Raw genomic sequence first — 15,001 nt, forward strand, 5'->3', positions numbered from 1 at the left:
CAGGTTGACCCAGAGCGAGGGCCGGGTAAATGACCTTGGAGGGCCGCATCCGGCCCCTGGGCCTTAGTTTGAGGACCCCTGGTGCAGAAGGACCCTTAAGGAGTCATTCCCTTTCTCAGAGGGTGCAAGAAGCTGTTTCTGGCTTCATGTCGCCACCTAATGGACTGAGTAGACTTGAGAGGAGAAACTTGCCCCAGGAAGTTTAGTTAGGCTTGGAGGATGGAGTCGAAGAGCCCAGGTTTTCAGGCCAAATGGGGCCTCAGCGACTAATGCTTTGGTGGGAGCAGTTCAAAGGCATGATGAACATGCAGTGCATTTGCATAATCTTAACTAAGGCCACCACGTTTGCACAAGGTTAAGCCCAAAAGATTGACTTTTTGCCCTTCAGTGCTATTTTGCATTGGGGCATTAATCTCAAAAGCTCAAATCAGACTTTAATATGAATAACTATGTGAATACCGAAAGCTCCACCAAAAAAACACCCTCTCTCTTCTTTCAGTGTTTCTCCCCATCCTGACTGGGAAAGTTATTCAAGCCAGCATACCTGCAGGGTGGTTTTCTGTACATTGCTGCAACCGTACATACACACAGGTGAAGAGAGGGGAAAGTGTAAATGTGTGTGGCATGTCTCTCCACTTCAGATCTTTTATACAGAAACCTGCAGTGCTTAGTAGCAGGATTGCCAGTCTGTCTAAAAAATTCATCATTCAGGTGCCAGAAATCCAGTCACTTTCACTAAAATCTTGCATGTTCCCTGTTCAGTTCTGGTCTTTAGCTGTGAACATTATTGGACCAAATCTCACCTTTGGCTAGGCTGATTGGAGCCAATGGGAGCTGTAGGGCTATACAATGGCCCATTTATCAACTGCATAATCCAGAAGGCTGTCAACAAAACAGAGAGGCACCCTCCAGTCATCTAACCTATCTTACTGGAACTATTTTATATTGATTTTATTTTTTCTTGTTTTGAAGTGGACATTGTGTGTGTCTCCAAATGTTGTTGATCTACAACCCCCAACATTCCTCTACATTGCTTATACTAAGCCTGCTGGGACATAAAATCCATTGACCACTGGAAAGCTATGTGATTCCCATCTCATATAAAATGCAACATTGAAATGGGATCCTATTTGGTAGCTGTTTTGTCATAAGTATCATCCCATTTTAGCCAAGAGCTTATTGCAGTGATGAAAAGCAGGCTGGCTGGCTGGCTTGGACCCAACCATTTTGCATCCTAAAGGAAAACATTGAAATGAGCTGGACTTACATGGTGCACCATCTATGAGGAAGTCATCCTGACAGAATACTCACTGTAAACAAGAATCATATGAGATATCGATCTCAAGATATTGATCTCTGTTTTGCAGGAAGGCTTGGAAGGAAGTTGTTTTTCAACAGAAGTAGATTAAAGTATCAATATTCAGATATTGGATTACAACTCCCAGCATTTCCCACCTTTGGTTCTGCTGACTACGGCTGATGCGTGATGGACAATCTCCATAAATATAGTGCTCTGTGGGCCAGGTCTTTCTGTTGTCTTCCCCATTCTGCCACCAGCAGCCTCTGAAGCAACTGCCTCACCTGCTGAAATCAGCTGAGAGGTCACCAAGCAGCAAGGGAGAGTCCCCATCCTAAGCAGGGATGAGATGGCTAGATGAGCCACATGGCACTTAACATACAAAATGGAAGGCAATCCATGTAGCTTGGAATGTGAAATTGCTCAGTGCAGGATAACCTTCTGCTGTGATGTAGGAAGGCTTAACCACACACATACACACACACAATCCTTGCAAGGAAGGGAAACTTTTGTGTGCAGGGAGGGTGTGAGCCAGTAAGGGTGACAATGCCACCAGGATCCTAAAGCCTCCTGGAGCAGGGGACACAGATCAGTTCCAACACTTCCTAGAGCAGGCTGCCAAAACCAGCTTAATCATTTCCCTAAATCCAGAGTTGATGTAATCCCCAGATCAGAGAGAGTAACACCATAAATGCATCATCCCAGTGCTGTAACAGGGGCTCTAGCACACAAGCAGCTGTTCAACCAGCTTTATTGCTCGTTTGCCTATGTTTTTCCAGCAGTCCCCGCACTTCCCTGCACTTCCTAATGAGACACTGCAAATGAGAAACACGTGCCTTCTCGGTTACAAATGAGACTAGTACAACAAACTCTGCAATTCCAACTAAAGCCTCCCAGCTCAAAAGATACCCCTCAGATAGCCCAAGGGGACAGCCAATAGTTTCAGTACAGAAACAAAATTACTCACAGGCAGAAAAAAGCTCAGCTAAAGCACTGGGTGACAGCTCGCTTTGTGTAGTGCAGTGATTCCCAACCTTTTTTTGACCAGGCACCACTTGACCAGGGTGCACCTTGTCCAGGGACTACTTTTCAACATTAGTACCAAAAGGTTTACAAATAGGTTTTTGGTCAAATTTAGATTCGGTCTGGTTATTTGGAGTGCTAATTCAGAACATTGCATTGGCTAGACCACATAAGCTCTAGTTTCTGATACAGAACAGCAGTAGACATCTGCTGACCCACAAAAAAACCATATTTCATAATCTAGAACTTATGTGGTAGTAGTAATTTTTTGTGGGTAGTCAGCCTCTTCCCCTCTTGACATCCCCGTTGCCCTGGCACTAGAAGAGGGTTTCACAAGACCAGTCGCTCTTGTTACCGTGTGGTTTCAAGGCAACCATGTAGTAAACGTGAGGTCATGGACCATATTTTCATTCTTGCGAACCATTGGTGGTCCATGGACCACAGATTGGGAACCACTGGTGTAGTGGTTTGAGCATTGGAGAATGACTCTGGAGATCAGGAATCCCCACTTGGTCATGAAACCCATTTGGTGACCTTGGACAAGTTACACTCTCTCAGCCTTAGAGGAAAGCAACAATTCTCTTCTGAACTAACCTTGACATGAAAACCCTGTGACTTTGGGATCGCCATAATTTACAAATGACTTCAAGGCACACAACAAGGAGAGTACTGGGTAGCCTACATCTGAATAGAAACTATCAACATTTTATGTTGCACAAGAGGGGTGTTCCCAGGCTCCTAGATTTTTTTGGACTGCAAGCCCCATCAGCCATAGTTAGCACAGCCAACATGGGAAAGGCTGGGAGTTGCAATCCAATATCTGAAGATTCATACTTTATCTACCTCTGTTGCAAAAGCAACTTCCAAGATTTCCTGCAAAACAAAGACAATTCTGTATTTAGACACTTAGAACAGCCAAATCATCTGGCACGGCCCTGAGGAATAGGTACAAGGTTATCTTTCTGCTGAGACAGGAAGGGAGGAAAATATAAGATATCTTTTGCATTAGGAGCCAAGCTCAAGGGCTTCCAGTTTCTAACCACAGCTAAGCATGAGTCGACATTGAAGATTAAGGTATATTAGAGCAAGTGACATAGGAGTGAATGTCTTCACACATTTCTTATTTGTTTTTGTAATGGATGTCAAGGTGTGGCACCAGTGTTCCTAGTGCAAACAAGAAAAGTGGGAACAATCCTATGTACTGAAATCTGGGAGAAGTGACTGAGCTGTTGCCTCCAACTGTGTACAAAGGAATTAAGAACATGAGCCTGGTATTAACAATGTCTGCATTTCCTATGGGAAACGCCATTGCGACAGCCATGTAAATTCAGAAAACAAAACAGCTACAGAAAAGGCGGTGCTGTTTTTATTAGACAATTCATTCACTGGCGGCTTCTCTATGTGAAATATTTATGTAGGGTCACTGAAGATCAGAATTTGAAAAAGTTACTTTTGGGGGCTACAATTCACTGAATCATGGCAGGGGCCTTTTGGGACTCCTTGTGCAAACAAGTACATTTTCCAAGGATTATGAAAAGGATTATGATGTATTATGAGGCTGTCTTCATTCCATTGCCATAGATGTCTATCAGCACAACACATAAACTCAGACAATCCTTAAACACAGAACCCCAAATCCAAGGATAATGCCCATCTCTCTGTTGTGGTATGCCTCAGGAAAAAGCTAATTAATCATGCATCTCTCTAACTTTAGCTGCAGCAATAATCCAACTTGTGTTTGAGTTTCCAACAAAAAAGATAATCATCTCAGATGATTTATTGACAGTGGATGTGTGCTTTAAGTTGGCAAGGATCGATCAAGTTCGTGAAGAGCATTTTCACCAACATTTTCAGCTGCGTTTCCCAGCTCTCAGGGCTGGTACAGTGGGAGGCTAGCCAGCTTATGTTAAGGCTAAAGCATATATGCGAGATCAGAAATGGGAATCAAGTGTGCTGACCCAAGTTCACAGTCTGTTTGAGAAGGAGCTTTATTTTAAAATGATTATACAATCTGCAATCTGACATCAAAGTTGAGGTGTGGGTGAGGAAGAATAATTGAGTTTCAGGGTGAAGGGGAACGGTGATTGATGCCCCTGTCCTCATGATTATTCAATCCAAGCTTAGTTCCTCTCTCTCAAGTTCTTCGGCTGTGTTTTATTATCACGTCCAGCGTGTCCAAAGCAGGCTACAAAAAAGAATGTTCTGTACCCTGGGCGTTGTCAGAAGAAAAAATGGCAAAAAGTCATCAGGATTTCCTACATCTTCCAGGATGGCCAGGTGCATGAATCATGCCCAGAGCTGTCTTTTCAAATAGGTCGTATACACATCATAATGCAGAGATGCAAACTGGACAAGATTTCACTCGCACAAACAAAACAAAAGAACTCCCACACATTCCTGAAAGAACAGGGAAGGCACTTAGTCCTGGTTACAAAACCCCTGAAAATTAAAACATTTCAATCATATTCTTACTGTAATGAGGTACACCCTCCATTTCTGAAATTACTGTGATAAAGACAGAAGTGAATCACTACAGGTCCAGGTGCTGGCCAGAACAGGAACAGCAAGAAATTGCAGATAAATACTGAGACTTGCTGCCAAATAATCCGCCAAGGACAAAAAACTGTCACACAGCAGACAGGTGGACCAAATGTAATGGCAACAAGCTTTTTGCCAAGGCTTTTTATTCAAAAACTTGAAATGACTTGCTACTTGCATCAGACCTCTTTTAACAGAGCACTGTAGAATAAATGCTATCGACACCATCTTCTGAGGCCTGGACACTTTTGTTCGAAGTACAGATAGCCCCTGCACAATTCTTGCCAAGCAAACACCCAACTCAGCGACCGATCAATTCCAGCATTTCTCGGGGATCTGTTATCTTTTCCCGAGGCTTTCCAGACAGCTTGCCCCTTGCCACTTCAGCAGCATCGATCTTCTCCCAATCTGAAAAGGATACAGGGCAGATCCCTGTTAACCAAACAAGAGAAAAAGGAGAAGTATAGATCAAAATCAACCTCCTCCTGACTAATCATACATGCAAACCACAGCAGCCCATCTGCCTTTCATGCGCAGACTCCTTCAGAATTAAAGGCAGGCTTTGCACATACATTACTAAGCAGACTCAAGAGTGCAAGTCAAATTAGTTATGTCTTGGAAGAGTCTTATAATAGCACTCTTCTACCTTAGGGGATGAAATGCCTTTGGTTCACTTAAAGATCCTGAATTAGTTTACAGGGAACACACTAATTGAAAGCATTTAAAAATAATGACAGTAAAGGACCCAGATGGCCTGTAGAATGCATTTCTAAGTATGCCAGAGAATGATAGCTGCAAAAATAATCCAAATTCAATGGTCTTTGTAGAAATGAAGCCAATTCATATGGTTGTTTTCCGGGTTGCATATGTCACTGAGAAACTTTCAAAACCTGGTTTCTTTTTGGACAGGGAGGTTGCATTCTTAAGCTTGCCATAGCTACAGTCATGATTCCCAAAGGTTTGCGGACAGAGTTTACTTTAGCCACCATTCATTATTGCACTGTAAAACAAGCATACACCATCAAGTCTCAAAAGTGTATGTGCACCCATTTTACTACATATACACATACAGTGAGAAGTTTCAGTTTGCTGGAATATGACCAAGCATGATAGATACTTTTTACCACAGAAACACATGCTTTTATCAAGTTATAGAGAGAGGGGGGGGGGGGCAAGCGAGAGCAAGAGAGGAGATATCTGCCGATATCCCTAGGCTATCAATACCAGAAAGGAATCAATGTCTTAGATTAGAATATTAAAAAAAACATTTGTAGAGAAACTTAATTTTAGACTAATCGCAACTTAGAGTGAGCAGGAGGCTTCATAATGTCAGGAATAACTAAATGTTTTAGTCTTGCCTGTTGTCAGAGGAAGCTTTATTTTTATTTATTTGGAGTGCTTCTACCCCGCCCTTCTCAACCCCCTAGGGGGGACTCAGGGCGGCTTACAAAAAGGCACAATTCGATGCCTAACAATTCACAAAATACAATACAATATACAATATGCAATACACAAATTTACCATATTTACCAACAATTATAACTAATTAAAACAGTCAAACAATATACTAGCAGCAATAAAATCATCTTGTGGTCAATGTTCGCCAATTCATAGTCCATAACCCATCTAGCATTGTCATTATCCTTTCCTACTCTGGTTGTCATTGGTTGTCTTTGCCCATCTGCCAGCTTACCCGAAGGCCTGATCCCACATCCAGGTTTTTAGCTTCCTTCTGAAAGCAAGGAGGGATGTTGCTATCCTAATCTCCCCCGGGAATGCATTCCACAAGTGAGGGCCACCACTGAGAAGGCCCTGTCCCTCGTCCCCACCAGTCTCGCTTGTGATAAAGGTGGGGCCGAGAGCAGGGCCTCCCCCACAGGTTCCAGGTACATTATCCTGACCAGCACCAGAATCTACTGTTGAAATCTATCTCTTGTTAGGGATGCAATAGAAACAGGAAACAAACAACAACCAAAGAGGCCATTGAGTAATGAGCAATCAAGAAAAATAGTTAAGTTTAAAACAAAACAGAAATTGAGAGATCCCCATTTAGCCAACAATGAGGAACTGAATTGCTGGACAGGCTGAGTTTGGATAGAATTAGTTTGTTAGCAGCCCAATGCTATCGTTGGCTGCGATGGGACACTGGACCCATGAAGGAAAGGGCCGGAATGCTTCCCTGTTATATTCCATCTGCTGCATCGTTTACCACCAATGTTGCTTATAGCAATAAGGTGTGCCAGTGTCTGGCACCAAACGAAGTCTTGGGGAGGCCTGGAATACATCCAGTTCCAGCTCAGAATGATCCTCACCACTAAAACTCAACAACATATTTCAAAAATCTGCAAAGAAATATGCAACTTCTGCAAGGAAATTTGCATCTTATGTTGACAGAAGAACAAAAGCAAAAAAGGAAAACATGCCATCAAATCTTTCAATATTTTGTTTTTTAGGAAAAGAGACTCAAATGCACTGCCTATGATGTTTAGGGTGAAGGAATGACTGTAACAATAGGCATGAAAGTTAAAAGCAAAAGAAAGCCAATATTAAGAAATCACAGGGGTTAGAAGTGGATGTAAAAGCATCCCGTCCCTCTCTCCCTTTCATAGTGCACCAAGAGCAGCACCAACTGACCATCTGACAACATTTCCCTTTAAGTTAGAATGCAAACCCCGCCACAAAACAATCTTATTTAGAAACCTTAAATCTCTAAACCTTTCTGATTGTTTGATAGGGCCTGTGCCATGGTTTTGGATAAGGTTCCTGATGTTGCTAATATTTGGGATTGTTAAGGAAAATAGAAGACTAGCTGTCCCAGAAAGGACCTGCTAAATTTGCCCCACTAGAGATAGTTAACATTCTCTAATGTTAAGTAAAACACACACTGAGAATTGAATTCCTCCACTTTACCACACTGAGCATGCTGGATCTCATCAGAGTTCAGAAGCTAAACAGAATCAGGGCTGGTTAGTAATTAATTGGGAGACCACCAGTGATCTTCAAGCAGGGGGATAGGAAAGGCTCCTGCCTGGAGTTCTGGAGAGCTCTACCAGTCAGTGTTGACAGTACTGGGCTAGATGGATCAAGGGTCTTACTTCATATACCAGGCAGCTTCCTATGGCCCATGTTCTGTCCTTGTTGCCTACAGAACTCAATATAATTAGAGAAAGAGAACACAACATCTTTACCTCGGGATTGAAGGATGCTCCTCACCAAGTCAAAGCCTCCTTTGGCACCTGAAACGTCCAAGGCACCAGACTGCAGATCCTCCAGCACAGATTGGGCTGTGTCAAAGCTATCATTCATCGTGGTGATGATCACACCCGTGGGCCCCCTCTTTACCCAGCCACTGCAGTAGAGCCCTGCAAAGGATAATACACAGTCAGGCAGCCTAACTAATCTGGTCCACATTCTTCATCTGGAACAGAGCCAGGCAATACCTACCAACTCGCTATTTTATCTCCTTGGAGTCAGGATTATTGCAGCCCTGGCTGAACACCCCCTCACCCCAACCCCCAAGGTCATTCAGGGACACAGGCAAATGTCACCATCCTACTCCAGATTCAGTGTCTTTGCAGTTGAACAACTACACTGAGCTTCTCTGGTTAGAAACAAGTTTGGGGGCTGAGCCAAAAAGATAACATTTCCAGAAATGTTGAACGGGTGGAAGGAAACTCCTTCTAATTGAAAGAACTGGGAAATGGAAATAAGAACTTCAGTGACTATAGTGTGTATATTGCCTTACATAAACATAATATTAAAGGAAAAAGTAAATGTTTCCCCCTGACATTAAGTCTAGTCGTGTCTGACTCTGGGAGGTAGTGCTCATCTGCATTTCTAAGCCGAAGAGCTTAGACACCTGTAGACACCACCAAGGTCATGTGACCAGCATGACTGCATGGAACACCTTTACCTTCTCACTGAAGCAGTACCTATTGATGTACTCATATTTGCATGTTTTCGAACTGCTAGGTTGGCAGAAGCTGGGGCTAACAGCAGGAGCTCACCCCACTCCTTGGATTTGAACCACTGACCTTTAGGTCAGAAAGTTCAACAGCTCAGTGGTTTAACCCACTGCACTAACAGGGGTTAACATAATATTGATCATTCCTTTAAAAACCCCTACAATCTGCTTCACCCCCAGCCCCCAATTTTCAATTTGCCCATAAAAAAAAAAAACTTCAGAAAAAAAACCAGATGGAAATTCCCCCACCTCTCACCCTGACGTTTTCTGTCTTTTCTTGACCCAGGCCTTTGCATCACTACTGAGACCACTGAACAGCTACAATTTTACTGACCTGGTGCCCCCAACACTCTGCCCAAATTGTTGGGGATAATGCCTTGCTTGGGGTCAAAGGGTACAGCAGGATCAATTGGGAGGCTCTTGTAGCCAATGCTACTGAGAACCAGTCCGCACGTCATCTCCTCAACTTCTCCAGTGGGAACTGCCTTGGCAGCCTCTCCTGTACCCTGCGGAGTCCAGGAAGGGAAAGAAAAGGAAGGGGAGAAAGGGGCAAGGTGAGGGAGATCATCACACAATGCCAACAGTCTCAGCCCAGGCTTCTTGGCCAGTTGCAAGTAAGGGTCATCCGCTTTATAAGGGATAGTATACATTGATGGAGGATTTGGCCATGAATGGCTACTAGTCAGGATGGCTATATTATCACCTTCAGTACTGGGTGGAGGGCAGTGGTATGCCTCTGATTGAGCCTGAAAGGCACCAATTCCCCCCCCCCCCCATTTTTGAAACAAAACAGATTAAGCTCCAGTTAGCACTTAGATAGGAGACTACCAACTCAAAGCAGGTACTGTAGGCTCTAAGCTTGTGTACAGATTCATTTTGGATATTGGCCTTCGGCTTGTTTGGACACCCATAATGGTAAGGGCTCTGCCGTCATGCTTTTTTCAACCAAAACAGACTACACAGATTTCCCTGTGAGCACTGCCTGTTGGGTCAATCAGAACAGAAGAATGCTATGACGTGTCCTACACAAGCAGTGTCTATATAATGGGGCGAGCGCCTCCATTGCTCAGTTGAGTCCTGCTCTAGAGCAGCAGTTCTCAACCTGTGGGTTTCCAGATGTTTTAGCCTTCAAGAAATCCTAACAGCTGATAAACTGACTGGGATTTCTGGGAGTTGTAGACCAAAAACACCTGGAGACCCACAGGTTGAGAACCACTGCTCTAGAGAGAGGTGCTTGACGCTCAGTTGCAGCTTTAGTTTTTGGCATGGCTCATAGAATCTAATTTTATTATTTCATTTTCCTAGATTATATTCTTGATTTTTTATTTAGGGACTGGGAGTTAGAAAATATGGGTGGGTGAATATGCAGCATTTGGGACACTTGTGGGTAGGTGTGTTTTCTTTTAGGGTGGCTCGGAACTTTGACTCACCCTTTAGCCTGTACTAAAGCCTTTAGCTTCTTCTCGTCTCTCTCCTCTCTTTCAGAAAGTATTTTTAAAATATCATTGTTATTAATAATGATAAGAACTTCAGCAAACAGCAAAGGCTCATTCTCAGAAAAACCTACCTTTCTAAACCTACCACAAATACCTAATAATTTATTTCTTTGCAATCTCATCACAAGTTTTCTCTGTTGTTTTATTACTGTATATTTCTCTCTGCTCTCTGCCTTCTTAATTTCATTTAATAACTATAATTTGGCTGTTGCCTATAATAAGCAGGTTTTGGGCTTCTGTGGAAGCTTTAACAACCCCACAAAATCCATAGTCTCTCTCTAACTCCAACCTCCATCAGGACATTAAAGGTATTGTTATTATTATTTGTAGTATTCAAAAGAATATACCAGCAAAAAACACTACCAACAAAAGTTCTACCAGCCTTCCTCTGCCAATCCTATCCTTTGCAATCTCTCTGCCTTCTTAATTTAATTTAATAATAATAATTTGGCTGTTGCCTAATAATAATAAAACTGCTGCTGTAGAAGTTACTGGGGGGGGGGGGGGCAGCAAGGATATCTTTTTGGGATTTTTTAAGAAAGAAAAGAAATTCCTAAAAATCAGGGGATGACCCAAGCGTTATGAAACTTGGTGGGCTAACAGTGGTAGATGTGTTCTCCAAGTGTGGTCATTTTCATCCCAATAGTCCTAAAAATGATGGGAAGACGAGCCAATGCCATCAATGGGCCGGATCTTGCCACATTTTTCGACTCTGGACTGAAAATGACTTTTCGGATGCCCACCCGCTTTCAGGAGGTGCGTGAAAATGGATCTACGGGTTTGCAGAAATTCAGATAGCAGAAATGGAACTGCTGTTCAGTTGACCTGCACAAGCCTAATAGTTCTGTTTCAGAGGAAGGAAGTGGAAAACTACTTCTGAGTTTTCTTTGCCTAAGAAAGCCCTATGAAATTCATGAGATCACAATAAGGCAACCTGAAGGCGCGCTCACACATGCCCTCTAAGTATCAGTTGCTGGAAAGCATAGGAAAGAAGATCTGGCCGCATTCATATCCTACTGGTGCCCTTTTCAGAATCATCTGTATGGCCAGAGTATGGAAAAATGCTCGACTCAATATAACCGTAATATGATTCAGCCAGGTCTCAATTTATGTTCTCATTAATTTGAAATCCTTTTAAAAATTAAATATACAGTAAACAAATCCATGAAAACACACTCCATACACTATCAATGTAAACAGTTCAGACACACTAAAGCAATACTGTCAACTTCTGTTCCTATAAACAGAAAACTTCAAGCCTATAAGTCATGCAAAATCTAAGCAGCCCCTGACAGGTACTCTAAAGGGCCTCATGCAAGCCACCCTTAGGTTACCACCTCTTGTTATATTAACAAGGGATGGTAAGTCCTTTATAACCAAAGAAGACGTAGCAGGGTCAACTCCATCTTGGTTCTGAGTTCCCTTCAACCGACTGGCAATCCCACCTTGTCTTGGGATGACTTATTGGCTGCATTATTAGCATGCCCTCCTATGACAGGTATCAGTATCAAACAAATGGAAATAACTCTTCTATGCAGGAAATGGACCCTTGGGGACAGACAGTGCCAGCTTGCTGAGAGAGCCTGCCATTTTGACTTGCAGACAGCAGGCAGTTACGTTGGTAGTTCTAATTAGACTGGGAATATGAAGCTGTCCTGCGCTTAATGCTGGAAGGCCCCTGGGCCCAGAGAGGAGAGCGGGAGCCTCCAAAACTAAATGGATGCAGCAGACCTTGAAGAGACAGACTGGAGGGCAAAGTGGAGAGGGAAGAGGGAGCTAAAATGAGAGGAATAGCATCAAGCGAAGAAAAAAGGGAGCCCATACTTCCAACCTGGTGACAGCCATTCGGATAGCCCTTGCCTGCCTCCCATCAGCCATGGGCAACACTTCCAGCGGGCTGCGCAAAAACTTCAGGCTCCACTCTCTGGACACCGAAGCCCAACGACTGGCCATCGCCTCTCCTGGGTCTTCCAGGGCGGTTTTGATCATCAGCTCGGTCAGCCGTTTTCGAGGTCTGGGAACATCTGAAAATTACAAAAGGATGGCAGGAGCGCAGTGAGCCTACCAGGACCACATTTCACCATGAAGTGAAGTGATGAAGATGGAAGGAATACCCAGAACGAAGGTTGTCGTTGGTCTGTACATATCTGAAAAGCTGACAGGTTTCCATGGGATTCTGTACACCATTAGAACATGAGCATGAGATCCCATTAACTCCAGCAGCTGGTGCAGGGCTCAAGAACAAAACAGGAGGAAGAGGGCAAGAGTGAGTGCTGTCTCCTCCTCCCAGTCCCTCCCTTCAAGCAGATCCCCTGCAAAAAAGGGGCTGAACGTTACTACTATGTGAAGCATCACGCTGAAGTCTTCTCTGTGATGAAGAGATCTCCTGACAAAGGTTCCTACTGACTTTCCCAGACTTAGAGCACAGTCACTTCACTCATATTAATAGAACTCTAATTCAAAGGTGGGCATCACTGACTACTTCCATGGTATAAAAACAGAATATAATGTTATTGCTAGTTTTAATCTCAGCGAATTTTCTCCCCGCTAGAACTGCAGACAGTACTGGAAATGCCAAATTGGAAGTACACTTCTTGTGTTTTAGAAACAAAATATTTTGGGTTGTTCCATGTTAAACAATGTAGGGAGCTCGTACAACTTCTGTGAAGGCAGTTTACCTGCTTGAAGGGGCACAAAAACAGTGATCTGTGTTTACTGAAAGATCAGGGGCTGCCAAAGCTGCATGTATATTGTGTACTCCTGTTTTAATTAACTGCTATTTACTTATCCTCCTTCATCCCAGCTCTAAGCATCAACTAAGTCTGGATCCAGCCCAATATCTACACAAACTCTAATGAAATCTGAAGGGAAGATAGCAGTCTTTAATGAGGTAAAGACAGGCGTGGAACCCTAATCAAAATCAGCACAACCAGAATGAAGGACTGAATGTATCCTATGATCCATTCTTATCTATCATTGGGGAAAAGGGGGGAGTGCAACTATTATGCAATGAAATACAGCATATCTGCCTTTTTCAGGCTGTATCTCAAGAGAAAAAGAGCCCTGTCTGTTAGGGCTCTGGAGGACTAGGGTTTGAATCCCCATTCAGCCATGGAAACCCACTGGGTGACTTTAAGTAAGCCACACTCTCTCAGAGGAAGGCAAAGGCACTAGTAAACCTCTTCTGACTATGTCTTGCTATAAGAAAACCGTGGTGCTCATCACTCATCACATGCTGATGATGGCTGAAGCAGAAGAATGATTGGAGAAGGGGAAATAAGAGGAAATTCCTCATTTCCTCTCTCACTTCTCCCGCATTTTTTGTATCCAGTAATAATGGGGACAGTAAGGGTGGTTGTCCAGCTGCTGGTTCAGCACCACAGAGCTACGTGAACTCCCCCAGAGATGCTATGGAGCACCCCACTTTGGAACAGCTCTGCCACATGTGGCCCATGTAGAAAGGCCCTTAAAGCCACCCTGTAGGCACACAACAAATCCCAAGTGAAGTTGCATCTTTAGGGACCAAAGTGGGCATGAAGCAGGGACTTATGACTTGATAGCCCTGAAACCTTTCTTTTGCTTACAATGTAATAAATAGTAATAGTAATAATAAATGAACACGTCAAACTACTCTGGGACTTTCGAGTTCAGACAGACAAGAGTTTTGGAGCACAATACTCCCGACCTCACGATTGTGTTAAAAGACAAAGTATTAGTAATTGATGTTGCAATCCCAGGCGACAGCAGGACTGAAGAAAAATAACTGGAAAAGCTGACACCATATGAGGTTCTAAAGATCGAATTGCAAGGCACAAGCCAGTCAAGGTGGTCCCAGTGGTGATTGGCACACTAGGTGCAGTGCCTAAAGACCTTGGCCTGCACTTAAAAACAATTGGCACTGACAAAATTGCCATCTGCCAGCTGCAAAAGGCCACCTTACTGGGATCTGCACACATTATTCGCCGATACATCACACAGTTCTAGACACTTGGGAAGTGTCTGATGTGTGATCCAGTACAACAGCCAGCAGAGTGATCTTGTTTACTGTGGACTCATCTTGTTGTTTTAAACAACAACAACAACAACAACAACAACAACAACAACAACAACAACAACAAAATTTATTTGTACCCCACCACCATCTCCCCATAGGACTCGGGGCAGCTTACAAAGCACTCAGAAGTGCCACACATAAAATAAACAATACATAGAACTGAAAAGATAGGGAATGTAGGTAGGGAATCACAGAATCTGAACTAGGAGAATGTGATTTAGGTTTAAGCCATGCCATGTCCCCTATTGCCCTCTTAAAATTGTTATTAGGTCTTCCAGAGACAAGGTATGAGGAAAAGCTCAACAGTATTTTAATGAGATGGAAATGAGTGAAGTAGAGAAAAAGGAAGAAAATCACACTGAAGGAGCTGATCACATGGGACCTTTGCTTTGTCTCTGTCAATCTGGCTAAGCCAACAGTCTTATTAGTTTACTCAAACTCAAGTGAACGTAACACTCCAGGTTTATAAACTCTATCATTTAAGGTGGCAAGAGCATTGTGCTTTCTGCCAAGGCTCTTTGGATCTGAAATTAGCCCATTCTTTCAATGCAAAAAATAGAAAAATAAAAAAATTGCTCAGTGAAGATATTACAAACTAAATACAGTATGTATCTCTTTCTCCTCACATA

At 43.2% G+C, this 15,001-nt stretch overlaps 1 protein-coding gene across 1 annotated transcript in view; it reads right to left on the minus strand.

Moving 5' to 3' along the window:
- Positions 1-4,290: 4,290 nt before the first annotated feature.
- FDXR (ferredoxin reductase) overlaps positions 4,291-15,001 on the minus strand; it is a 43,950-nt gene continuing 33,239 nt past the window's right edge. Inside the window, exons 9-12 of the mRNA XM_060764726.2 lie at positions 12,143-12,342; positions 9,157-9,328; positions 8,047-8,220; positions 4,291-5,290 (exon numbers count right to left, since the gene is read on the minus strand). Coding sequence (XP_060620709.2) covers positions 5,160-5,290; positions 8,047-8,220; positions 9,157-9,328; positions 12,143-12,342 — 677 coding nt within the window. The 3' untranslated portion in view covers positions 4,291-5,159. The remainder of the gene's footprint in view (positions 5,291-8,046; positions 8,221-9,156; positions 9,329-12,142; positions 12,343-15,001) is intronic.

This window comes from Anolis sagrei, chromosome 2 (assembly GCF_037176765.1).
Source record: "Anolis sagrei isolate rAnoSag1 chromosome 2, rAnoSag1.mat, whole genome shotgun sequence".
Taxonomy (NCBI): domain Eukaryota; kingdom Metazoa; phylum Chordata; class Lepidosauria; order Squamata; family Dactyloidae; genus Anolis; species Anolis sagrei.